The 27,512-nt window shown below is 38.7% G+C and overlaps 1 protein-coding gene across 2 annotated transcripts in view; it reads right to left on the bottom strand.

The window, feature by feature from the left end:
- ATXN10 (ataxin 10) overlaps positions 1-25,653 on the bottom strand; it is a 62,277-nt gene extending 36,624 nt beyond the window's left edge. For both annotated transcript variants that reach the window (XM_087969519.1, XM_026679254.2), the window contains exons 1-6: positions 25,481-25,653; positions 22,447-22,638; positions 19,595-19,677; positions 7,417-7,513; positions 5,927-6,091; positions 3,471-3,551 (exon numbers count right to left, since the gene is read on the bottom strand). In XM_087969519.1, coding sequence (XP_087825645.1) covers positions 3,471-3,551; positions 5,927-6,091; positions 7,417-7,513; positions 19,595-19,677; positions 22,447-22,638; positions 25,481-25,629 — 767 coding nt within the window. In that variant the 5' untranslated portion in view covers positions 25,630-25,653. The remainder of the gene's footprint in view (positions 1-3,470; positions 3,552-5,926; positions 6,092-7,416; positions 7,514-19,594; positions 19,678-22,446; positions 22,639-25,480) is intronic.
- Between the last annotated feature and the right edge of the window lie 1,859 nt (positions 25,654-27,512).

Raw genomic sequence — 27,512 nt, 5'->3', positions numbered from 1 at the left:
GGTGTATATATTCCTTTGAGAGCAGCTACAGAATAACTTGATAATACAGAAAGCCCTTGTTTGTTAGCATAATTGGAACCAGTAGCAAATATAAATATTACCCAAGCTACAAAAAAGGCAATTAGCAGAGTAAATTTTAAACATTTTAATGGAATTAAATTAAAATCACCTCTGGAAATTGTGGGTGTTTCATTACTGGAGGTTTTCAAGAAGAAATCGGAGAGCCATTTGTCCAGGATAGTGTAAGATCTCCTGCCATGGGCAAGGGGTTGGACTAGAAGGCCTCCAAGATCCCTTTCAACGTTATGATTCTATATTCTGTGTACTTAACATGCAATGAAGCAAGCAAGCAAGCTCAGAGAGCATCATGGACTCCATTAAACGAGATATTAAGACTGTGGACTACAGCATTCATCATGAAAGACACAAGCTACCACTAATTTATAACTGATGAAATTTCTGTGGTGGTTAAAAAGTTCCCAAAATTCAGGGAATACTGATTCTTTTTTTCTTTAAATCAGAATAAATATTTTAACAGAGAAATCCTACTGAGCACAGTAGGGAGATCTGAATTGAACAAACCATTCCATCAAAGGCCCTTCTGGGTTTGTGCTGGCATGTAGAAAGGAAAACTAGTATTTTCCATCCCGTCTTTTATGTTTCGATTTGTTTGCAGAAATATTTTCCCTTTCACTGCAAGCAACAGGAGTGCACCAGCTGCAGAACTAGCATCCAACCCCTGCTTTATCATTAAGAGCACATCAGAGGATGGGACAGGCTGCTCCAGAGCCGGTCCCAGTCTGCCAAACACCATTAGTCCCAATTCCTTTTTTAAGAAACTTTATTAACCATGGCTGAATCGTGCAGAGGTAAGTAGGTCTGCACACAGACTGGGTATCAGAGTAAATGATGGAGATTGCAACACTCTGCAGAAAGACAAGGGAGAGGACCATTATTCGATGGCGTCCCCACCCACCAATATAGACCGAACATCAATGATTATCACCCCAAAAGTCCTAGATAAGAAGGCTTTCTGACTGCTTTTTGGATACCTTAGGTCAGAGATGTCAAACTCAAGGCCCGTGGGCCAGATGCGGCCTGCAGGGTGCTTAGTTCTGGCCCACAGGGCCGCCCTGGAAACAACAAAGGATTGGCCCATGGTGCCTCTGTCACTGAAATCAGAGCTCGGAAGGGCCCCGTTTTCAGCCGCGATGGCCTCCTGCAGCCCTCTACCAGTGAAAATGGGGCAAAACAAATTAAAAATGAAACAAAAGGAGAAATGTTTCCCCTTTTGCATTTGAGCATGCAAGAGGGAACAGTAAAGGAGAAAGGGAAAGAGGAAAGACCAAGTAAATGATGGGAAGATAGGAAGAGAGCAAGGAAGGAAAAATAAGGAAAGAGGGGAAGGAAGAAGAAAGGAGAATGAAGAGGGAGGGAGGAAGATTATAATTAGAGTGAGGGAGGGTTTGAGCGAAGTCCTGCCTTAGCACCTGGCCACCACAGGTGCCCCCAACATGAGTGGCATCAAGCTGGCCACACCCACCCCGGCCACGCCTACCACAGCCACACCCACCCCAGGCCCCTGAGGTCAAACACAACCTTGATGCACCCCTCAATGAAACCGAGTTTGACACCCCTGCCTTAGGTTAAGATGATTATGAACAGTCAGGGCAATGTGACCAGGGAAGAGCTTACGTGCTTCTAGTTATGTCTTGCAGTATTTTAAAGATAAGATCCCACGTCAGGAACAAAGCTATGTTATAGATGTTCATACCATTTTTAAATTTTAATTATCTGGATGGCTAATATTTTTTAAAAATATTGCCTAGTAAGATTCATCGTTCGGGATTCCTGTGTGCTTTTTAACCACAGTTAAAGTTGCATATCACCATTGGCACAAACTAGAAGTGAAACCAGCATCTGGACAGTTTGCAAACCCTGGCTGGAAGCTAACCACTGACTAAGTTAGGTTATGATACTTTTATTTATGTTTCGGTGCATGCTATCCCCCAGTATGTGCAAATCCTAGTTAAAATCTGTGCACTCTTTTTGAACCAAAATCATGACTTCTATTTAATTCCTTCAAAGTATAATTACGAAATACTGATGGGTAATGTCATGCCCCTATTGGAGTCTGAATCTGAGGAGGAAGATGAACAGCTGACAGGAAGTGGGAGTGTGGCTCCATTGGCTGTGGAGGAAACTGGGGAAGGGCAAAGTCTGGCTGGGCAGAGCAAGGGAGAGGTAGATCAAGGGAGAGGGAGTTCAGAGGAAGACCCAGGCCCACCCACTCTTCATCCTAGGGCACGCAGGGTGGAATGGAGAAGAGAGCAACATGGGTTGTGTGGCTTATGGGGGAGGAAAGGGCCCTGATTCCCTTCATTAGCCACAGCTGGGAAGAGAGTTTAAAAGAGATGCATGCTGAGTGCGGCAGCTGCTGGGAGTAAACGTGAGTTTATCTTGTGTTGACTTTGCTTATTTGTGTTCCTGGTGTCTTCCCTACCGTGTTGAGTTATTGCCGTGCCTTCATGTCTGGAATTCTTGTTCCCGCCCTAGTGGACTAATTACCTCATCTTGCCTTGATTGGACTTATAGTTACGGTTTTTGTTGACCACGTTTTGGACTTGATTCTCTGCAGCCAAACGCTGTTCCTGGGAGAGTTTTTCTCCAGCCAGAAGGTAACCAGGACAATGGGGGCAAAGTTGGAGCTAATATAAAGGGATTCCTACTGATTATCTGACTGTGTTGCCTTTGTGCCATGCCCTGGGTCATCACAGGTAAGGAATAGGATCCCTATCGTGCTTTTTACTAAAATTGGTTTTTGTGATGAAGGTGGTCAGAGAAAAATACAATCATATTAGCCACGTATGTACCTTACTGATGCCCAAAATATCCTGTTTGATATTTCTAATCTTCTTTACTTTGCTAATATATCCTCTCGAGTTTCATTTCATGTACCGGCTTGTTTGTAAGAAGACATGGCTGATGGCAGGAAAAAAAATGTTCATCTTGCCCTTAATTTGGCTGGAGGGTTGAAGGTATCTGAAATGATCTGGCAGATAGACACTTTGTTGTGTTTTATTTTTATTTAGTTTTGTTTTTCCGCTCTAGCTACGAAATGAGAAGTTAGGTTGAGTCATTCCATGCAGCAGGGCATGATGCTCTTACGAAATCAGGGCCCAAGCATGAAATCTTCTTTTCATTTATCTCCAGCCTGCGCATTTATTTAGAAAGTGAGGGCGCCAACCTGGATTCTGCAACTCCTATCCAAATCCTTGCCAGTTGCGGCTGGATTGTAATGTTAACCAACCAATTTAAAACCATTACTGACACAGAAACATGTATTTAGGGATTCTGTGCCAACTATAAAAACCACGCCGGGTTTCCCCCCCCCCAAAAAAAAATCATGTGAACAGGATACTCTGGATGGTATGCTAACTACTAAAACCCACACTGGTTTTTGGGGTTACCTTTCTGGATCGCTCAGTTTGGCATAGAGGGCCTTGACCAACTCGGGGCACTGCAGCAAATGGTTGGTAACAATCAAGGTCCTGAAATTAGGGAAAAAAAACACACAAAAAGTAAGATATACTGTTGTTGGTTATAATTAAACAAAAAAGTTAACACCTCTGCACTGTATTAATGTAGTTCACACTGAAACCGGACAGGTTATATTTCTTACAGTACCAGCTAAGTTACATAGCCAAGTAACAAAATTATTAATATTCTCACTCCAGAATGTAAATGTGTAATCAGGAATTACTTTGAAAGTTCAAACGGAGGTATATATGCTCAATTTCCTGATCCTCAATTTCTTTAAAAATAGCGTAAAATTAATTTTATGTTGATTTTTTAAAATATAAAACATGGTGAGTTGGAACCACTGAGCATGTACTCCAGAGCTAGCAAAAGCTAACTTTCACAATGTTTCCTCTTCCATTCCCGCAAAAAGATTACTCTGGCATCCAAGGAACTGTACCAAATAGGCAGCGGTTCTGGCGGAAAAATCTTCCATAGAAGTAAGCCAGATTTTGTAATTGTCATTATATTTATTTTCCAGAATTCCAAAGGCTAAAAGTACTTTAAAAGGTATAGATGGGCCTATATCATCCATAGTTTTATTTAAAAACATGCAACTATCCCAAAATTAATTCTGTTCCGTGCACATTGACAATACCAAAATCAGTAAAGAAAAATTAGGGGGAAAGATAGGGAGGGAGGGAGGCAGAAAAAGATAGAGGTGTAAGTTCTGCCTCCATAGAAAAAGAGGATTGTCCAGCTATGGTTCACATGTCCTCAGGGAACCTCTGAATAAATACTGCAAGATTTAGTGGTTGTACAAAAATTCAACCATAAATAACATCAGTAACTATATGACATAATTACACAATTCACTTCATTTGCATAATGGCATCATAACATGGCTCTTTTGAGTTACCCCGATGATGTATGAACACCAAAACCCAAGCTGTGCAATGAGCAGAGCTTTAAGATGTTGCAGGATCCAATGTGAGTTGGTCACTAGAACCAGAAATTCAGGGAATTTCTCACTGAATGTGTGCAATATTTTGGGGTCTGAAGAGCCACTCTAAAATTTCTAAAGTGAATAAACTACCCTGTTTCTCCAACAATACGGCCTCCCCAATAGGAAGTCCCAGAATGGTTTATAGGCATGAAATGAAATTAAGCCCCTCCCCCAGATTAAGGCCTATATTAAAACATGCAAAATGGGGGGAATGGTGGGGGCTTGCTGTTAGGAAGTACTTTTGTTGCACACCCGGATATGGTGCTGCCTGCGTTGACCCCGATACGAAGTGCCCCACCAATGCCGAGGTCAACATCCAAGCCATCGCCGCCCGCCCGAAGATGCAAGGGGGGAATTAAGTCACCCCGAAAAGACGGCCTAGCCATTTTTGGGCTCAAAAATAAGACCCGGCCTTATTATATGAGAAACACGGTACATTGTTTGTGGGCATCATCCTTTTTTAGACACTCAAGCCTCATAGGTGTAATTCAAAAAGTGGCCCTTAATCTGAATCACATTTCTTTCCCCCCAAGTTTTTATTTTTATAGCATGTAAAAATTCCAATTTTAATCAAACAGTGTATTGTCTGGGTACAAATATTTTTAGGATAAAATAATCAAAACATTTACAATATTCATTACATTGATGTTAATTATAGTAGTATAAATAATAACATTATTTACTTAACCAATTCAACATGCCTTTCTCCTGTTTTTTTCAGCTAGCCATTGATAAAATAAATCCCAAGTCAGAAAGTATTCAGTTTCCTTCTTTCCCTTCATTACAAGTGTTAGCCTATCCCTTTCTGCACATTCTAATGTTTTTTTTAATTTTCATCTGTCGGAATCTCTTCACATTTCCATTGTTGCACAAATACAATTCTAGCTGCAGTCAGTACATGGAAAATCAAATATGCATTCCCTCTATTATTATATTGATCCAGCAAAATGCCCAACAAAAATATATCTGGTTTCAAGTCAATATGCTGAATATGAATCACATTTCTGGCTCCATCATTAGAGTCCAGATTCCTTTCAGATAAGTAAAAAAGGCTTTGGTCCATGAACCAAAATGCTTCTCCGTGTTTTCTTCCTCCTCCCCATACCTGTTTCTGCAGTTTGCTGGACAACAACAAAAGCACCTGGGAGCAGCTTAGCCAGGTGCTACTAATAAAAAGTCAAAAAATGCCAATATAACATGCCATTTGGGGTCTTATCTTTGATGAACAGAGGCTTAATAGATATAACTCAGTTACACTTGATCAGTGCAACATTTTTACACTCCCTGCACTAAAAAGAATGTAAAAGAAGCTATAACTTATACCCTGTAGAATGGAAGGTTATCAAAAGCTAAAGCAAGAGCCTCTGTTACCATTTTGAAAAAGTTGAACACAATACATACGTCCATTTCAATTCTGGGCATCTTCTAGAAGTTTGAAAAACACGGAGGGCCATTTTCAAGTTGTTTTGTTCCTGTAGTTGTCTGGTTCGCTCAGGATTAAGGCACGTGAAAAGGACGACAGAGCAATAATCAATGATCTTCTCATCTTGATGATTTAAGCAATTCCTTTAAAAACGAAAGAAAGGAAAGGAACAAGAACAGCAGCAGTGATTAAACTATAATATTTTTACAACCAAAGTTATTGTGAAACGTTCTGACAAACCGAGAGAGATGCAAATAAGGATAATGAAAATGATTGGAGGCTCGGAATTTTTTAGCAAGAAGAGACTGGAGGAAGTGGGAGTGTTTAGCAGTAAGAAATGATGTTGAAGGCAGAATATTAATTTATCTATTTACTGCGTTTATACATTGTTCCAATCCATACCAACCCCAAGTATTTCACAAACCCTACTTTTATAAATACGGTTAGCAAATATGCAAGGATCAATGACAACAGAATACTGTAGTACAAAGCACCATTTAATTGAGATCAACAAAATAAACCACTTTGAATCAACCGCCAAATTATTAGAGGGAATAGTTCACAATGTCTCTGCTTCTAAGGCTCACTTTAATTGCCTTAAAAAAAATATCAATAGACACCCTAACAGTTTAACACTCTTCAAATATCTGAAAAGGAGTCACCGAGAGAGAACAAGCCAGGCCCTTCCTATCGTTTCCCGAGTGTGGGATGTGGAAGAATGAAGTGACAGGAAACTAGATACCTGCTTAGTGCCCAGTTTTGGGTTAGAAATGCATTGGGTTAGAAATTGGGAGACTGCACATTCCAATCTTGCCCTAGAAATTAAGCCAGTTGAACGATGTTGAACCAATCCCTCTCTCTCTCTCTCTCTCTGCTCCAGGAAGAAAGCAAGGGAACATGTTGCTGGGAAAATAGCATGGACTTGTCTAGATAGTTGCCCGGAATCAATATTGATTCAAAGGCAGCCCCAAAATGTTCCTGCTAACCAAGTATATTTGCTTCTTTTTATCTGAAAACTAAGGCTTTTTTTTTTTTAAACTGCTTTCTGTTGACATTTTTACTTATTTAGTTGAGTTATTCATTGGATATATCCAAACCTGAATGAATTTCAACTTCTGCATCTGCAGATGATAGAAAGCAAATCTTGCTGAAGATGGAGAAACCACCTACCTGAATTTGATTAAACATAAATCTTTAAGCCGCAAAGAAAAGCTCATGGTCCTGCCATCCAATTTAATCCAACCTAAAACAGAAACTCTCATTCTGACTCTTTAAATTAATGTGGAGGGAGAAAACCACAGAATATAATCCCAATTCCCTTATTACCCTGATAAGTTTTTCCCCCCCTCTCCAAATAACTTTAGGACTTGCAAACAATGTCAATGAACCTTAAAATCAAGCATAATTAAAGTACCTTCAAGCAACTCTACCCTTTTTGTGAGAAAAGGTGACAATTGCAGATGCTTACAAGAAAAGAGAAGGGAAAGCAAGTTTCCATATTGAATTCTGAGAGTCACGGTTCCCTGTTGCAATATTTCCAAGAAGCTGGAGGCTACAACGAAAAGCTAAAAGAGAAAAAAAAAGACACATCAAAGAAGAAAATTGCTTATATTAGGGAATTCTAAACACATCTCTAATATTAAAAAGGGGGTTATTAGGACAACTTAGCCAGTTTCCTTATCCCATTTACTAACCGCTAGCCTTTTGTCTGTCAACCCTAGAAATAAATTCATCAGAATAGAATAGAATAGAACAGAATAGAATAGAATAGAATAGAATAGAATAGAATAGAATAGAATAGAATAGAATGGAATGGAATGGAATGGAATGGAATGGAATGGAATGGAATGGAATGGAACAGAATTATTTATTGGCCAAGTGTGATTGGACACACAAGGAATTTGTTTTGGTGCAAATGTTCTCAGTGTTCATAAAAAGAAAAAAAATGCATTCGTCAAGAATCATAGGTATAACAATAATAGTCAAAGGGTACAAATAAGCAATCAAATCATACTAGGAAACATAATAATAAGCGATCAGATCAAATCAGCTACATAATGCACAGAGCCTACTTTTATACTTCATGAATTATAGGTCTGTTCTTTTCCATGCCTCTTCTTTCTTCCTTAAAAAGAAAGTAGAGGAATGAATCACTGAAAGGGATAAAGGACAATCCACTTTAAAATAGGAATGCAGTCAAGAATTGGGTTCCATTAGAACAATTTGAAGCTAATGCTAGGAGGCTCATCAAACCAGTGCCCACCTATATGTGGGATTACTATGGGAATTTCTTGAGAAGACAATCCTTGCAGATCTGTGTTTTGATTCATGCGAAGGCTGACCAAAAAATACATCCTGAATGGCTCCATTTCTCAGTGCCTAGAGAAAGAAATTGGAGCTGTTCTATTTCAAGTATATACTGTATTTGATTCCCAACACAGTGCCTCTCTAATTGTGTGCATATAGATTTAAGTAAAGTTAGATTTATTTAAAATTTATGTTAAGCAGAAGCTATCACCGCTGATTTCTCTTAATAACGATATTGCCTTAATTCAAGACTAGGTTGCAGGACATATGTTTTACACACAAAACAGCATCGAAAAGTGAATCCTTTTTTGTTTGAAAGGGAAACTTGAGGGAAAAAAACCTCACGTTCAGACAGGTAACAAAACATTGTGAAGTCTATACACTGTACAATCTGCCATTTTCTTAAAAGTTTGCCCCCCCCCCCAAATATTTATACAATGAATGATTTAAACCAAGCAAAGGACAGAATGTTGACAGTTACGGTGAGTTGGACAAGTGAGCAAAGAGACAACGGAAGGAAAGTACAAATCCAATGCAGGAATAGGATTATTATAGGCTGCATGGTGTAAAATAGCAATATTTCAAAAGGAAAAATATTGAAGTCACTCACTACCCTCTTTATTTTTAGACAGTTTGGCAAACCGCTGCAATTTGCAGTCAAGGAACTCAACACCCTCAGATCTCCATACGAGAAAATTGAAGCCAGCATGTTCCATCGCCAGCATTTGCTTTCTTTCAAATGCATCCAGTATGCTAGTTTTAGATATTACATACATTATATAAATCTTCCTCTCTGTATGATTTGGGGTTTTAAAAAAAACTGATTTTCAATAATTTTTTTCATTCAGTAGCTTTGATCAACGAAAGGCCAATAGATTTAAAGTTTGAAGAAGGACACCACCACCAAAAACTTCTAAAAATCAAACAAAAGTTTGGAAACATCCACAATATTAAGACAAACGGCACTTCTGCAAAATATCAATAAATCCTGTTTCTCCCTTGTTTCAGAGGTGGCATTTAAACATACCATTACTATTAAAATATAGTTAACCAGATAGTAGGAAAGCAGTCGGAAGTGTTGATTGCCAGGCCCTGAAAACTATAACGAGTATTTCTCCTAAAGGTGCTGAGCCAGCATCTTTTACAGCATCAGAGTTGTAAAAGGGCTTGGGTATCTTGCTTCTTGAAGCAAACAGAAAGATAATAAAAAAAATTAGGGTACCAGGGATCTCTCCCTTTACATTGTGTACTTGGTTTTTTTCTTCAAATGAAGATGTTAAAAACATCTAAAGCCAATTCTCAGAGGTATGAGGAACAGGAAAGAATGGATCATCGGTGTATGCAGAACTGAAGATTCCATCTCCCAACAGTAGTAGAAATGATGGAGGAAGGGGAGGCAAGGAAGAATGCAAACCAGTTGTTGCTATTTACTAAAGAACAGTGATATGAAATATGAGGGGTCCTTGGTGCTCTCTGAACTTGTTTTCTTGCAGACGTTTCATTACCAAACTAGGTAACATCATCAGTGCTAGTCTTAATATGCAATATAAAGTAATTTTGTTTACCTTTCACAAATAGATCCAAAAAATTGTTTTGCACCATGTAAAGACATTTTAAATCAAGTGCTTTGAAACATAGAAGCTATGGATTATTTGTGTGCTTTTTAAGTGCGTCAGGAGTTCCCCGTTTAGACAATTTTTATCTTCCTGGTTTTTTCATTCCCAAACAAGCCAAACACCGTAAGAATTTGAGGTTAACACTGGCTTCTCCACTGTGGAACTCCTTGGGGTTAAGAGCTTGCTCCAAGGTGCATAGGCACATAGAACATAGAATAACAAGAGTTGGAAGGGACCTTGGGGGTCATCTAGTCCAACCCCCTGATCAAGCAGGAGAGTCTATACCATTTCAGACAAATGGCTGTCCAGTCTCTTCCTGAAAGCCTCCAGTGATGGGGCACCTACAACTTCTGAAAGCAAGCAGTTCCACTGGTTGATTGTTCTCATTGTTAGGAAATTTCTCCTGAGTTCTAGGTGACTCCTCTCCTTGATTAGTTTCAATCCATCATTTCTTGCCTTGCCTTCTGGTCCTTTGGACAATAGTTTCCCCTCCTCATCTTTGTGGCAGCCCCTCAAATACTGGAACACTGCTGTCATATGTCCCCTAGTCCTTCTTTTCACTAGACTAGACATACCCAATTCCTGTAACCGTTCTTCATATATTTTAGTCTTCTCTCTTCTTTCCAGAGTCTCAAGATCTTTTTATACTGTGGTGATCAAAATAGGATGCAGTATTCCAAGTGTGGCCCACTAAGGCCTTGTAAAGCGGTACGAACATGTCAGGTGTAAAGCTGTATTAACATATTAGATTCTATCCCTCTGTTAATGCAGCCTAGGATTTGCATTGGCGCTTTTTTTTGTTGCTGCCGCATACTTTTGGCTCATATTGAAGTGATTGTTCACTGGACTCCAAAATGCACATACACAGTATATATGCCATACAAAATTGAGCAAAATGACAATATTAAAATATATTTTAACATATGCTAACGTTCATTTTGTGAATATTGGCTCACTTTATAGACAATTCTACCAATTAGTCCTAATTTTGCTGAACTTAAATACTCCCAAAACACAAATCATGCTATTTAATTTAAGCCATTCTGGAAATTATTGAAAGATTGAGAAGTTAATTCCAACGAAACAAAAAGATTCATGAGAGGATACTCTTCCGGTGGCTTGTTCTTATTCCATGAAGTAATACAAGAAATAGCCAAAAGCTTTTCCTAAGAAAGTCATCTCATTTGGAAGATTTGTCAGAACCTACAGTCAGTGAGGTAACATCCCTTACAACTAGAAATTCATTACTCATTAAAAAAAATACAGATATGTGACTAAGAAAGCACAACCATCACAGGTGGAAGGTAGTCATTAACCCTGGATTACAAAACATAGCATAGAAAAAACCACTTTGTGTTTCCAATTCCAGAACAAGCCGCAACTAACCGCAGTTCAGTTAATAATAGGGACTATGGATCCAATATAGAGCAACAAGAAAAGGAGGGAGGAATGTGCAATATGATCAACTGCTTTAAAAGGTCTCTTTTTAAAAAGAAAAAGTTGAATATCATGTCTGAACACTGTCCCGTTAAAAGGGCTGCAGAATTACAATTCATGGTATCTTAGGAGAGTCCTAAGTCTAGCCATGTGTTCTGAAAGAGCATATCACAGTGCCCTCTAGTGGCAAAACCTCCCAACTCTCCAACTGGTCCAATGACATGCAATCTTTTTTTTTTAAATTAAACCATATAAAATTGACAGTCTACATTTTAAAAGTAAATTAGTAAGTGGCCCTGTGAGGCAACTGGAGGGGTCAAACACAAAAACAAAGTTGATATGGTTAAAGGACTCAATTCCAACTCCTATACTTTGCATGGCATTTGAAAAAAAAATACAGATCTCTATAGAATAGAATAGAATAGAATAGAATAGAATAGAATAGAATAGAACAGAATAGAATAGAATTATTTATTGGCCAAGTGTGATTGGACACACAAGGAATTTGTCTTGGTGCAAATGTTCTCAGTGTACATAAAAGAAAAGATACATTCGTCAAGAGTCAAGAATCATAAGGTACAACATTTAATAATAGTCATAGGGTTCAATAGGCAATCAAATCATACTAGGAAACAGTCAATATAAATCATAAGGATACAAGCGACAAGGTTACAGTCACAAGTGGGAGGGGATGGGTAATAAGGAGTGATGAGAAGATTAACAGTAATAGTAGTGCAGACTTTGTAAATAGTTGGACAGTGTTGAGGGAATTATTTGTTTAGCAGAGTGATGGCGTTGGGGAAAAAAACGTCCTTGTTTCTAGTTGTTCTGGTATGCAGTGCTCTATAGTGTCGTTTTGAGGGAAGGAGTTGAAACAGTTTATGTCCGGGATGTGAGGGGTCTGTAAATATTTTCACAGCCCACTTTTTGACTCGTGCAGTATACAGGTCCTCAATTGAAGGCAGGTTGGTAGCAATTGTTTTTTCTGCAGTCCTAATTACTCTCTACTAAAAGCAAGTATGCAGATCAGGGCCTTTTCCTCTTCCTTCTGGCACAAGTTCTCCCAATGCTATCTCCCCATTTCAGATCCTGATGAAATCTGAAAGTTCATACATCCTAATTAACATTTATAAATCAATGTGTTAAAGCAGAAGTAAACAGCATTATTGAAACAACTCTTCAGAATTATATTCTTTCAATACTTGTACCGTTTTTAAAGGAAACAGTCACTTATGCGCCTCATTTTTAAATGCACTAGAACGTGATGTAATGGCAAGGCGTATTCCAATAGGAAAAAGTGCTCTGGAGTAAATAGCACCATCTGCTGGCAACTCCTTAAAGCAACCATCTTACTTCTGTCTGTATATAAACAGAGGGACAGCTTGATTTTTATGGCAAAATACCTTCACATACGACCACAATTGAGCCCAAAATTTATGTTGTTAAGCGAGACATTTGTTAAGTGAGCTTTGTCCCATTTTACAACCCTTCTTAGCAACAGTTGCTAAGTGAATCACTGCAGTTGATAACTTAGTAACCCGGTTGTTAAGTGAATCTGGCTTCCCCATAGACTTTGCTGGTCAGGAGGTCACAAAGGGGATCACATGACCCTGGGACACTGCAACGGTCGTAAGTATGAACCAGTTGCTGAGCATCTGAATTCTGATCATATGATCATGGGGAAGCTGCAAAAGTTGTAACTGTGAAAAACGGTCATACGTCACATTTTTTCACTGCCGTTGTAACTCTGAACGGTCACTAAGTGAATTGTTGTAAGTCAAGGACTCCCTGTACATGTCCAGAAAGTTGTGGAAGCAAAATTCCTCCTGTACATTCTTAGCAGAATTTGCAGTGGTCATTTCACCAGGTATAATAGGGCTTTTAGCTGTGGTAAATCATTATTCTTCAACTTTGACAACTTGTAAGGCGAATTCTGAAAGTTGAAGTTCGCACACCTTAAAGTTGACCAAGGCTGAGAGACATCGCTCCAAACCAAGGTTTCAAACTTGACAAGCTTAAGACTTGTGGGCTTCAACTCCCAGGATTCCTGAGCTAACATGACTGGAGGAGGAATTCTGGGAGTTGAAGTCCACAAGTCTTAAAGCTGTCAAGTTTGAAGACCCCTGCTCTAAACATAAGATACCTGGCAACGCATTTGGCAGCCTAGCTATTGAAACAGTCATTGGATAACTCATCCATGACAGAAGGAGACGAAAACGTATAAAAGCATCCTTGATTTGCTGGTTGCTGGTTCTTAAATATAAGATACCTGAACAAAAAGCCACTTTATGTGCCATTCCGCCAGGAGAGCCAATACTCAGATCTGATCTCATTTGCCAACAAAACTTTTAAAACAAGCGGGGGTGAACTTTGGGAAGTATAACATAATGTATGCAGGAACATGTTTAATGAAATTATAATTAATATAGTCTGCTGTCCAACTGTATTTCTATTTCAGCTAAAATGCTGGTAGACCAGTTTGCTTCTATGCTATCACAAAGAAACTGTGTGTGCACATGTGTGTGTGTATGTGCCTCTGTGTGTGTGTGTGTGTGTATATATATTTATATTTAAAACATTCTAACTGGTAAAACAAGTCCAGAATCAATTAGAGCGAAATGTATGCAGATGCACGTGATTCCCTGCCATTTAATTGTTAAGCAGCAGAACATTTTGCACTGTTTGAAGGCTTTACTTACTGCTCTCTACTTTCTGCGACACACAACACGCCAAAAATTCTGATTTATTGGTGGAAATATATGAAAACAATCACTCAGGAGTATTCCCAAATAGATCCCATCAGAAATATTTTTGTAGAATTTCATTCAAAGGGTATTACAAGATGGCGATATGAAACCTTATGCTTCTTTGATCAATTACTGAGCTACTGGGGGGAAAAAAACCCATTCAACAATTAAGACAGTCTGAATAACTCAATTCCCCCCCTTACCCCAACACCAGGCTGTGGGTTTTATTATGCAAGTTCAAGAGACAATCATGTTATGGGAACAGTGGGCAAAACGTTGGTTGACCACATTTGATTTTTTTCCCACCATCAAAACCTGGGAAACTGCAGTCATCCGTCACTTGCCAGTTTTAATCTATGGGGTGTGCTGAATGTTTTGAATTCACAGTATTTGTGGCCTGTGGTTAAAAGTTCTCATGGCCCCTAATTTGCTTGCACCTTTGATTGATTTTTGAAGCCATAGAGAGGGCACATAACCCGACGAAACAGCAAGAATATATCCCAAGCGAGCTGTCCATTACCTATTTTCCTTTTCATCCCCTTTTAATTGATTTTGCATCCTACACTTCACACAAATATCCCTTTCAAATAAGGCCTATTTATTTCTGAAGAAACCTGGGACACACTACTAGTACATAAGTATGTTGCATGTAACTTGGCACAGACAAAGACACACTTATTAAATAAGAACCAAACCTTGATTTTATATTCATTTTATTTTAAAACTTGCTTTTAAGGCTTAGTTCCTTGACCCTTCTACATTCATACATGCAGTGCATGCATTGTTAAGTGCTCCATCACAAACTGGAATTGCAAAAAAGAGCCCATAGTTTGTCTGGTATTTGCATCCCTTAGACATCTGAAGCAAGCCTCAAAACCTGGTGTGCATTATGGTGCAAATGAAGCCAGTTAGACAACTTTGGGTCAACTGCAACATGGCAAATGGAAATTCTATATACAACAGCATCAGGATGCATAGGGTATCACCTCCAGCCCTGGGACATCTAACCTGCCTTCTGCGGTATAACAGCTTAGAAATGGTGAAGATATATTGGAACATTAATGGCAGCCATGAAGGTGCCATTACATGAGATCACTTTTAACTGATTTTAGTGAAACCAAGCTACTACTAAAATTATTTCACATACTGATCTTCTTTGGAAGGATCTGATAAGATTTTGTAGCTCTTCGTTTTCTTTTGAATTATATCCTGTTAAAAATAGGACAATAGAAAGCAGTACTGTACAGCTTGGACATCTCATTACAATTGTTAGTTATAAGATTGGACAGAAACAAATTGTCTATCAATTATATGCTGGTAGAAAAATCCACTTCTCTTTCTATAGTCAAACAAGCATTTATTGCCCTGTGTCCCAACTGAAGGATCACTTAAAAATATGCCTGTACTGTAATAGTTTCTATGCTTAATTGCCCATTTCTTTCCTACTGTTAAGTCACTGACATAAATATTAAAAAAGAGAATTGCAGTAATACCAGTTTTCCTTCTTTGCTTTGCTTTTCCCTCTTGTGCACAGAATAATCTGTTTAATAAATGCTTCAATAATGCCAGATATTATATGAAGATATTCAAGGCCTATAATAAATATAAAATTTCAAGAGGAAGTCTTTCATGGATTCTGGGAATAACTAACATTATTTTTCAGTTGAAGTTGTGCAATATGATAATGACTCCTTTTTACAATCAATTCAGTGATAATCTGGTTGGGAGGTAAGAAACAAGAAACTCAAAAGCCAAATATTAATACTAGTGGAAGTGAGACTTTATAGCAATTTATAGTATTGGTAGTATCAGAGGGCATTTTTTAAAAACAGTTTAGAAGATAAATTAAGTCAAATAAAAACTCACACATATGTTTATTCAATATTTTGATGTATAATATATTCATCACATGCCATTATTGCCAGAAATGAATACTTTAATATTATCTTGACAATATAATTACAGCTCTGATCATAGTTGTAAAAAACTGGCACCAATTCCTTTGAAGTACAAAACAACAAAAGCAAAAGTTGGAAATAAATTCAGGGCTATCCTTTTTAAGTAACTAAGAAACAGATGATGCAGGTTACATTATAGTTACTCTGCTGGTTACTTTTGTCTACCACAATGACAATATAATTTTTGTCAGTTTTTTCTTTAGTCACTTGAAAAGGATTTGCCCTGAATTTAAGACAAATAAGATGCACTATTTAAAGGGAAATCCCAATTTAAAAATAATAAATGCAGAAATATGCAATGGAAAAACTGATCGTTAAATATTATATATCTTGAAGAATTCAGCAGAATCAATTAGCATTTCTTCTCAATTAAATATTGACTAGTATAATATCCTAGATTTTTTTTTCAGAATCATCCTTTTGTAGAGAAGGAAAATAGATTATTCTTATCATACCCCAGTTCTACTTGGGGTTCCTCTTTCCAGCCAATTAAATGTGCATCTTTTTAATAATCTGTATGCTGGATGGAAATATTATTTAATGTTTGCATGGTAGTTATATAACTTATCTTAGTTTGTACAGAATATTTCATTTCACAAACTAAGGAAAAAGACTGAGGTTGTTTGTATGGAATAACTGCATGTCACACACACACAAATGTGCACACATAGACACCATACAACTCATAAAGTTGGGTACTTATTTATCTTTCTTCTCTCTTTTCATCATTAAAAACAATCCCTAACCAGGATACAAGTTATTAAAAACACTGATGAAAAACTAGAAAGAACTACAAGATCCTAATAGTTATTCTTAAAAAACCTCCACAAGGTGAGACAATGCAAAAATAATTAACAGCACAAAGCCAGTATGGTGTAGTCAGTGGTTAGAAACCAGGAGGCTATACATTTTAGTCCCGCCTTAGATATGAAGGCCAGCTGGATGACTTTGGGCCAGAACTTCTTTCTTTCTCTCAGACAAACCTACCTCACAGGGTTGTTGTTGTGGGGAAAATAGGAGAAACAAGAGAGAATAAACATTATGTAGTTGCTGTCTTGAGTTACTTATAAAGTTGTAAAAGTGAAATTAAAAAAATATTTAAAAAGCTTCAGCCTGCCTTCCATTGAGGATCTGTATACTGCACGAATCAATAAAGAGGGCTGTGAAAGTATCTACAGACCCCTCACATCCTGGATATAAATTGTTTTAACTTCTACCCTCAAAACGACGCTATAGGGTTCTGCACACCAGAACAAGACACAAGGACAGTTTTTCCCCAAATGCCATCGCTCTGCTAAACAACTAATTCTCACAACGCTGTCAAATTATTTACTAAATTATTACTATTCTTCTTCTCATCCTTCCTAGTACCTACCTCTATAGTATATACACCTCTATAGACTATAACCATGTTGCTTGTATCTTTACAATTTATATTGTTGTTTCCTAGTATGATTCGATTGCTTATGAGTAACCTCTGACTATCACTAAGTGTTGTATCTTATGATTCTTCATGAATGTATTTTTTTCTTATGTACACTGAGAACTTATACACCAAAGACAAATTCCTTGTGTGTCCAATCACACTTGGCCAATAAAGAATTCTGTTCTGTTCTGTTCTGTTCTATTCTATCTGAAATCTGCACCTCAATTGGATTAGTAGCATTTGATCTGAACATGGCCAGAATCTTGGTCTCAAGTCACTTGCGCAAAGGGCAGCTGCATAAGTTCAGGAAAGGAGGCAGCTGCTTTAAAGTGCTCCTGACATTTTAAATTGTGTAGTTACAAAAACTGTCATTTCTTAAATCACGGAATTAAAGGGTAAAAATGAAAGACCTTTAACCAGGAAAGTTCTTCAACCTTTTATCTTCACAACACCCCAACCCCCAAGTGTTCAACGTTACCATATGGGGGCACCAATTTCAGCCCATGTTTGTAAGCTTACAATGTAAGATAAAAAAAATGGAAGACTTCAGGCAGGTTTACCGCTCCCATCACCCATCTTGGCTCTTCCTATAACTTCCTATAACTTTAAAAGGCATTCCTGCCCTTTTCCATGACACCACAGGATCACATCAGGATTACCGACAGACCTCGAGTTACGACCACAAATTGAGTCCAAAATTTATGTTGCTAAGCGAAACACTTGCTAAGTGAGTTTGCCTCACTTTACAACCATTGTTGCCACAGCTGTCAGTGAATCACTGCATTTGTTAATTTAGTAACACAGCTAAGTGAATCTGGTTTCCCCACTGACTTAGCTTGTCAGAAGTTTGCAAAACGTGATTACGTGACCCCAGGGACACTTGTGACCATCACAAAGATGAACAATATGCCAAGTATCTGAATTCTGATCAGGTGACCATGGGAAAGGTGCAACGGTCGTACGTGTGAAAAATGGTCATACATTACTTTTTTTCCAGTGCTGTTGTAACTTAAGAATGGTCACTAAAAGAACTGTTGCAAATCGGGGAATATCTGTAACTTCCTGGGGCATCTCCAGAAGAAGGGAAGCTGACCCTCCAATCCCTCAAATGTTGCCCAGCCCTGATTTAGCTTCTGATCTGCTGGCAGAGAGGGGTAGAACAATGTGTGCCATGCCCTCTCAATGAGGAAGCCACTGAAATTCCCATGGCATATGACACTTAATCCAGGAACATCAAAGTCAGCATTCCCATAGTATGTCCCGGAAAGCAGTGCAAGCAAGTTGCACACACAGCATCAAAGGGAGGGAGGCTCTGGTTCTACAAGTAGAGAGGTAAATGCCAAGTAAGTAAAATACTTTCCTCACACTTAGGCAAATCAAAGGGACGAGAGAGGGGTGGACATATTAGATTATGCACGCAGGCCTTCAAATAAGGAGGTGCTGATATAAAAACGAGAGTGCCTTCCTTTTATCTTAGGTTGGATGGGGAGAATAGCCTTCTTCTCTTTCTATGTTGGGATGTTCACGATGACAAGTATCTCTATTCTGAAGAACCTGACTTTCATCAGAACCTCCATAAATACATAAAACACGTGTAAAGGTTCTTTTCAATATTACTTACACAACATGTAGATCAATGATCCCCATGTAGATAACAAGTCACAGTGTTTGAATCTACCACTAATAAAGTTTCCGTGGAGATCCTCAGTCATCCAGGTCATGGTTGTCCCAAAGGTGCTTTTTCAAGAGGCAACTGGACTTTCTCGGGGTAGTGGGAGGGTTGGAAGACGTTTCGCTTCTCATCCAAGAAGCTTCAGAGCGGAAGAAGCTTCTTGGATGAGAAGCAAAACATCTTCAAAGAAAAAAAACAGAAAGTCCAGTTGCCTCTTGAAAAAGCACCTTTGGGACACTAATAAAGTTCCATAAAGAACGTAATACATTTTAAGATGGTGATTTGGTAGTTCTTAATGGTAAGAACATCGCCCAGGCTGCCATGAAATGGTTTTGTAAAATGAAGCTTGGGGTATTTTTTTTCCTGCCACCTCTTCAACAAAATTAACATTGTTCAGAAAGGCAGAACAGCTTTTAGTTGAGAAGGGGGTGGGTGGGGGGGTGATTTATAAGACTGCAATAACAGGAGTTGCCCAATACTTACCTGTCAAGTGTGATTCCAGATCACTTTCTAATTTCTGTAGCAACTGAATCACATGGATAGATGCATCAATCAGACCCAGGCTCCTATTTATTAAAAACAAAAAAGATCCATTTACAAATGGAGAAATTAACGTTACATGCAACATTATTATATCAACACATTATAAAACTCCCAGAAAACACAATTATATATACTGTACAACAAACAGAAAACAAAGAGCAAAGCAATCCTTTACCGTTGATAACCTTTGTGGTAGCAAGCAAGATGTTGGCAGAAAAAAATGGAATTAAAGAAAATGAGGAATTGGCTGAATGAGCCTCAATTACCTTCTCAACAAACTTATTAAATCTTACGCTAATGGCCTGTGTTATATGATCATCCTATGAGCTTCCTGGCTCAAGTGGGTTTGCCAGCATCCAGAATTGAGAATATCTCTTTAGCACAGCGGCAAGGCAAATTGGTGCTGAGCTCGGGACTTAAAATTCACCCAGGCAGCTGCACAGAGAACCAGTTTAACCCTTTGGATGGTCTTTTAACGCAGCCCCAGATAGACAAAATTGCAAGAGTCCAACCTTAAGATGTGAAGGATACAAATGATTCCAAGTTACACTTTATAATCGAGGGATGCAATTGGCACAGAAAACGTAACTGTCCCAAAGATTAATTGGCTATGGCCCCTCTGTTTCAGCAGGACCAATGAGACCAGGAGTACTACCAGATTGCAAGCGGCTCTGAATATGGGAGTGATCTATCCAGAACTAAAGAGGAACCATTTCTGGTTGCTGATGGCCTCCAAACCCCAAAATACTTTTTTCCCCCCTAGGGTTCAGCCCGAGGCTGTTCCTCTCCATCCATACCTAACCAGTTTTAGGCACTCAGGTCATTTCCTCCTTGATTCATTCAATACTATGAAAATGAATATTACTTTGAGAGGTTCTATTCATAATGTTGAAAAAAAATGTTACTTTGACTCTTCAGACTGTCTTAGTGTTTGAAGTACTGCCAGTATTAAAATGAAACAGCTTCCATCAGCTGAATTGAGAACAATATTGTCCCAGAAAATGGAAGTTTGAAATCTGCAACCACCAAACATTATAAATATATAATTCCCAACTGTGGCCTGTTTCAATTTATTGATGAGGTAGTACAAATTATAGTTATTGCCACATATGAATTACATCAATAAATTCTTATCTTAGCTTATGCCCATTGTTTTCAGTAATGCCAGAGTTTATATGTGTTAGAATATCTAGGTATAACTTGCCTCTTTCTAAAACTTGCCTCTTTCTAAAATCACAATTTTCAATTTAGAAAAAAGATATTCAATAAGAAGTGATGGAATTTAAGCAATTAAATTAAAAGAATCAAGTGAGGCATTGCGTGTGCTCTTCCAAAATGTTATTATCCTTTCTAGTGGGTAAATCCAAATAGCTGAGCTGAGCCGCATCTCATGATCATCTTCGCATGAAGAACTCATTGCATATTTTTTGCACAAACTATTAAAGAAGCACAAAACCAGGAAATCTTTTTTACAAGAAGTGATAATAAGGGATCATAAAAATTGCTATTTCTTAGTGAAATTTTAGGTAATACTGTAACACAATGAGTACATTGTAGCAAATATTGGCACATGTTCCTGTTTTATATGCTAGTACTTGAAAGTAATTTCATCCATACTAAGGGAGATTTGTTATTTTGTAAGTCTTATACTTCAGTATATACACTTTGTATAGACATTGTCCTTCTTGAGGTTAAGAGACTAAAAATATTACTCAGGCAGCTTCTTGTGTGCAGTTTAGATACACCTAAATGAAAATAAAAAGCAAGCAGTGCCCAAATTCTGCTTATTCACTGAGGCTAATACTGTAAGAATTAAGTCGAAAACATCTGGAGAGCTCCAGGTTGCCTATCTGTTTTATTTACTGAATTACTATTAACTTTATAAAATTAATATACCAAGCCAAAATATGATTTTTTTTTGCATTTTGTTATTAAAGACAAAATTACAGCTTTGCAGTTTGGACGGTGGTAGAACAGCAGTATTTCTCAACCTTAGCGTGGCTGAGGAATTCTGGGAATTGTAGTCCACACATCTTTGCTAAAGTTGAGAAATACTGGTGTACCTTCTAGTTCAACAACATGTACAGTATAGAAGAAAAATGTGTACTGTATCTGCGCATATTCAACAAGACCTAATGGAGAGACAGTGGCAAATGAATGAAGCCCCCAAACCAGATCTTTTAGGTTAATATGTTATTTCTGCTAGATTTCAACAAATAAATGTAATAAAATCATTATCATGATTTGCCTTTGGTAGATAATAGCTCGGGTTCATGTAGCAGGCTCTTCTAATAATTTTCTGTATACATTATTGGGTGATTCATAGATACTAAAATATTATGGAAATAGTACAAAATTATGAACAGTTCACTGAACTACCATCTCTGAATAGGTCTACTGTACAACATACTCAGGCAGCATAAGAAAAGAAAATAACTGCCAAACACCCAAAGTGGGGGGGGGAAAACAGATTGCAAAATGAGGTCTAATCTAATACTTTTGAACAGAGTCAAACAAATACAATATTATGCATCGGTCAGTTAGCCTGACCTATGAATTCATTCACTCACAAGGTTTCATTCCAATGCCAGAGACAAATCATCTCCTATTAATATGCTGAGTGTAGACAAAAGATGAAGTGAATTAACAAAGAGAGAGAGATGGATTTCAAAGAGAGCAAGCTTCCCAAGTTAAATCCGATAAAAACTCAAAAATATGAACAAATGATTGAATTAAGCATTCAAATAAAGTTATGCATGTATAGGCCCCACTCACAGGAGCCAAAACTGTACCTCATAACATTTTGGTTATTTGCACAGTGAGCACAAGCGTTCCGGAGGCATCGAAAACATTCAGATACCAGTTGCAGCCGTGAATCCAGATGCGCCAATGTACTGGCATCCTGGCATGTCACTTCAATTCCATGTGAAACTTTTTTTAAAATCTGCAGGAGATCTTGGAACAAGCTTTCAGTCGCTGTTTCCCTGAAATGAAAAACAAACACGAAGTGAAGTAACGGTATTATCAAAGTAAACCTCTGTAACAAATTTGCCAAAGCCTCTTTTTTAAAAAATAAAATTGCTTATTTTGAGGGGAAGAAAGGAAAGGTTAAGAGGGAAATTTAGACAGCTAGCAAATGATTTTTCTTCTGGGGGGAGAGTGGGTTTGATATTTCTATTCTAGGTATGCAGAAATTCAAAGAAATTCACAAGTTTCTGCCTACCTGATAAGATTTTAAAACTAGATTTAAATCTACCTTCCTTTCATCTACCATAAACAGAGATCTACAGTGCTCTTCAATCAGCGATGACCATACTTAAAACCACTTTGTGCAACTGGGAAAAATGTATCAGGCTTACTGACTTCCAGGAGGCCATCTTATGCTAATCTCCTGATGCAGAACAAAAACTTGTGAATAATTTTTTCACCAGCCTTCATTTCAGAGTCCCATCTTCATAGAATTCAGTCAGGCAGTGCCTACTAGATCCTTGGTTGCAAAAGCTGCCCAACCTGGCTCCTCCTGATCCAAGCAGCAGCTCCTCCAAATTTATTTTAATAAAATAAATTCATATGCCCGTCTATGTGTAGATTCAGGGGGGACAATGAACATACAACAATATTCTTCCTAGTGTTTAGAGAAGTATGAAACAGAGGATAAACTAAGTCAAAACTGATAAATGAAAGAGACAGAACTAAACAAAAAAAAACCTATTTCAACTGAAAATTATTTGTGAAAGGCAGAAGGCAGGGAGAAATCAAAAGATGGATAGGGAAGAAGCACTGACAAAGAATGGAGATGAGCATGATTAGAAAAATTGGTTGCTGCAAGAAGTTGTCCTGTACCATTATACACAACCGAAACAAAAGGCAACAAACTGTGAATGCCTTAGTGAACATAAGGCAGTGTTTCATGCAGAGGTGGTATTCAGCCAGTTCTGACAGGTCCTGGAGAACCGGTAGGGGAAATTTTGAGTAGTTCGGAGAACCAGCAAATCCCACCTCTGACTGGTCCTGCCCCATCTATTCTCTGCCTGATCGGCTGGGTCTTCTTTGGTTGCCCTGTGCAGGAGAACGGAGCTGGAAAGGTTAGTGGGGTGGGGAGGGAATGGAGATTTTGCAATATCCTTCCCCTGCCACGCCCACCAAGCCACGCCCATCAAGCCATGTCACACTCACCAAGCCACAGCATGCCTGCCACGCCCACAGAACCGGTAGTAAAAAAAATTGAATACCACCTCTGGTTTCATGCTCTAGTCCCCTTCCATACAAGAATCCATGATCACAAAGACCCTGATATCAAGACAAACCTGCTAATCTCCGAATCTTGTATCATCTCTTGCCAACAAGCCACTACCTAAAACATGGGTCATGACATCCTCTCCTTTATAAATTTATAAATTCATTGGGAGTGGGACACTTCTCGTCTACTTGAAGGATGTTCGAAATATAACCCAGAACAGACTTAAGATTCAAAGTGGAACACAACCCTAGAATTCAGCCAACACACCTGTCCCTATTGATAGGTAAAGGTAAAGGTTCCCCTCACATATCCGTGCTAGTCGTTTCTGGCTCTAGGGGGCAGTGCTCATCTCCATTACAAAGCCGAAGAGCCAGCGCTGTCCGTGGTCATGTCTCTGTGGTCATGTGGACAGCATGACTAAACGCCGAAGGTGCGCGGAGCACTGTTACCTTCCCACCAAAGTGGTCCTAATTTTCTACTTGCATTTTTTACGTGCTTTCGAACTGCTAGGTTGGCAGAAGTTGGGACAAGTAACACACCATTACGCGGTGCTGTCGAACTGCTGACCTTTCTGGTCGACAAGCTCAGCGTCTTAGCCACTGCATAGTTTCCCTTTCTTATATAAGAGGAAGGCAAAACATACCGTTGCTCTTGAGAAAGCAATGGAAAAAGGAGGAAGTGTGAAGCCAAGTAAACAAATTCTTTTTCAACCTACCCATCAATTTGGTAGTTAGAATGACAAAGCTCTTCATAGAAATAACGTTTTGTTTCAAGTGTTGGTTTCCAGAAAACTTATCTGGTGGCTGTTTGAGTTCATACAAAATGGTCAGTCATAACGTTGACTTAAAATACTGATAGTCCTCAACTTACAACAGCTCAATTAGGGACTGCTCAAAGTTACATCACTGAAAAAAGTGACTTATGACTTTTCAAATTCTTTTTAAACCTACCCATCAATTTGCAGTCATAAAGTTGACTTAAAATACTGATAGTCCTCAACTTAGGGACTGCTCAAAGTTACATCACTGAAAAAAGTGACTTATGACTGTGTTTCACACTTACGACCACTGATTGCGGAATCCTCATGGTCACATGGTTAAAATTCAGATGCTTGGCACTGACTCACATTTATGACGGTTGCAATGTCCCAGGTCATGTTGATCTGACTTTTGCAACCTTCTTACAAGCAAAGTCAATGGGGAAGGCTGATTCACTGAGCAATTATGTGCCTCACTTAACGACTGTGGGGAGAAAGGTTGTAAAATGGGACAAAATTCACTTAGCAACTATTTCACTTAGCAACAAAAATTTTGCACTCAACTGTGCTCATAAATTGAGGTCTACTTTTACAGCAGGTTAAGGTTGAGAAAGGAAATCCTTCCCACCTGTAGCATTCCACAATGAATTATCTGCAAACCAGGGGGGGGGAAAAACCCTCAATGCCTACGCAGCCTCTATTGGGGACGTGGGTGGGTGTGAAACACAATCCCGTTCAGTAGCGACCCCCAATCCACCGCCCGCCCCCTCAAACGCCAACACGCATGCGTGGTCCCCACGTGACTCCCCCGCCGACGCCGTCTTCTCACCTTACTGCCGCCTCCCGGAAGAGGCTCGTAGCCCGCTGCAGCGTCGCCAGCCCGTCGTCCGGTAGCATCGCCGGTTCCGAGGCGCGTTCTGCAAAGCGCCTCAGCTCCGCCGCCAGCCCGCCGGGCAGGGCTTCCCCGGCTGCCGCCATGTCGAAGGGAAGGGAAGGGAGGGGGGGCGCGTGCGTCGCAACCCCCGGAGTTGCGTGCTCGGGTCAGAGGTCACGAGGGTTCCCTGAAGAGAAACTGCGCTTTCTGTTTCGTTCTCGCCGCGTGCTTTACCCCGCGCATGCGCAGAGCGTCGCGGTGTAAACGCGTCAGTTACAAGTCTTAAATCATCTGGTTTGGGTAGTGAAAGACGTGCGTGCGTGGACTTATTGCAGACGTTTGGTCATTAAAATAGAATATAGGAATAGAATAGAATACAGAAATAGAAAGAATAGGAATAGAATAGAATATAGAAATATAGATTTGACTGCTTATTTGTACCCTATGACTATCATTCAGTGTTGTACCTTATGATTCTTGATGAGCGTATCTTCTTTTGTGTATACTTTATTTTTTATTTTATTTATTTATTTATTTATTTGATTTGCCAATTGTTTACAAGATAATAAGTATAAATGTATACATAGTTGTGAATACATGAAATGGGTACATATAAGAAAAATAAAAGAATAAGAGAAACAATAGGACAGGGACGGTAGGCACGTTGGTGCGCTTATGCAGTATATGCACAGAGATAAATTCCTTGTGTGTCTAATCACATTGGCCAATAAAGCATTCATTTAAAAAATGGAAGAGAATAGAATACAGAAATAGAAACAATAGAATAAAATATAGGAATAGAAAGAATAGAATAGAATATAAAAAGAATAGAATAAGAATGGAATTAGAATAGAATATAGAAATAGAATATAATACAAAATTAGAAATAATAGAATAGAACATAGAATAATATAAAATATAGAAATAGAAAGAATAGAATAGAATATAGAAAGAATAGAAATGGAATAGGAATAGAATAGAATTATTTATTGGCCAAGTGTGATTAGACACACAAGGAATTTGTCTCCGGTGCATAAGCTCTCAATGGTACATACAATAGTGATAGATCATTATAATAATTGTAAAAATACATCCATCATAAAACGTTAGATGCAACACTTGAGGATACCATAATCTCATGACACCACATGACTTCCCAATGGAGCAGTTACCCTTCTTGCATCCTCCACACACACAAAAGAATAACAGTGTTGGAAGGGACCTTGTAGGTCATCTAGTCCAACCACCTGCTCAAGCAGGAGACTTTACACCATTTCTGACAGATGGCTGTCAAATCTCTTCTGGAAAGCCTCCAGTGATGGGACACCCACAACTTCTGAGGGCAAGCTGTTCCATTGGTTGTTCAAAAAATTCTTCTTTATTTCTAGGTTGAATATCTCCATCCATTGTTCCTTGTCTGGCCTACAGGCGCTTTAGCAAATAGCTTGACCCCTTCTTCCTCTCTGTGGAAGCCCCTCAAGTATTGGAAGACTGCTATCATGTCTCCCCTGGTCCTTCTCTTCACTAGACTAGCCAGGCCCAGTTCCTGTAACCGTTCTTCATGTTTTAGCCTCCAGAAACAATCCATTACAAGTAGTCCTCCACTTACAACCACAGCTGAGCCTAAAATGTATGCTGCTAAATGGGACATTTGTTGAAGGAATTTTTGCCCCATTTTACAACCTTTCTTACAACAGTTATTTAGTGAATCATTGCAGTTATTAAGTTAGTAATCTGGTTAAGTGAATCTGGCTTCCCCATTAACTAGTCATTTGTACAATGTTTTCATGTATTCTATACCACTGAAAGTAATAACATACAATGGTATTTAGTATATGTATGTATGTATGTATGTATGGTATGGTATGTATGGTATTCAGCTTTGTTCGGGTATTTTCCCACGTCATTGTAGTTGTGCTTTTAAAGTTGTAGCAACGTTTCGGCAGAATCTCATCTGCCATCATCAGGCATGCATGCATGCATATAT

Source organism: Notechis scutatus, chromosome 6, assembly GCF_049901735.1.
Source record: "Notechis scutatus isolate UNSWTSFEM ecotype Mainland chromosome 6, rNotScu1.2, whole genome shotgun sequence".
Lineage (NCBI taxonomy): Eukaryota > Metazoa > Chordata > Lepidosauria > Squamata > Elapidae > Notechis > Notechis scutatus.
This window is presented reverse-complemented; position numbering and strand designations above follow the sequence as displayed.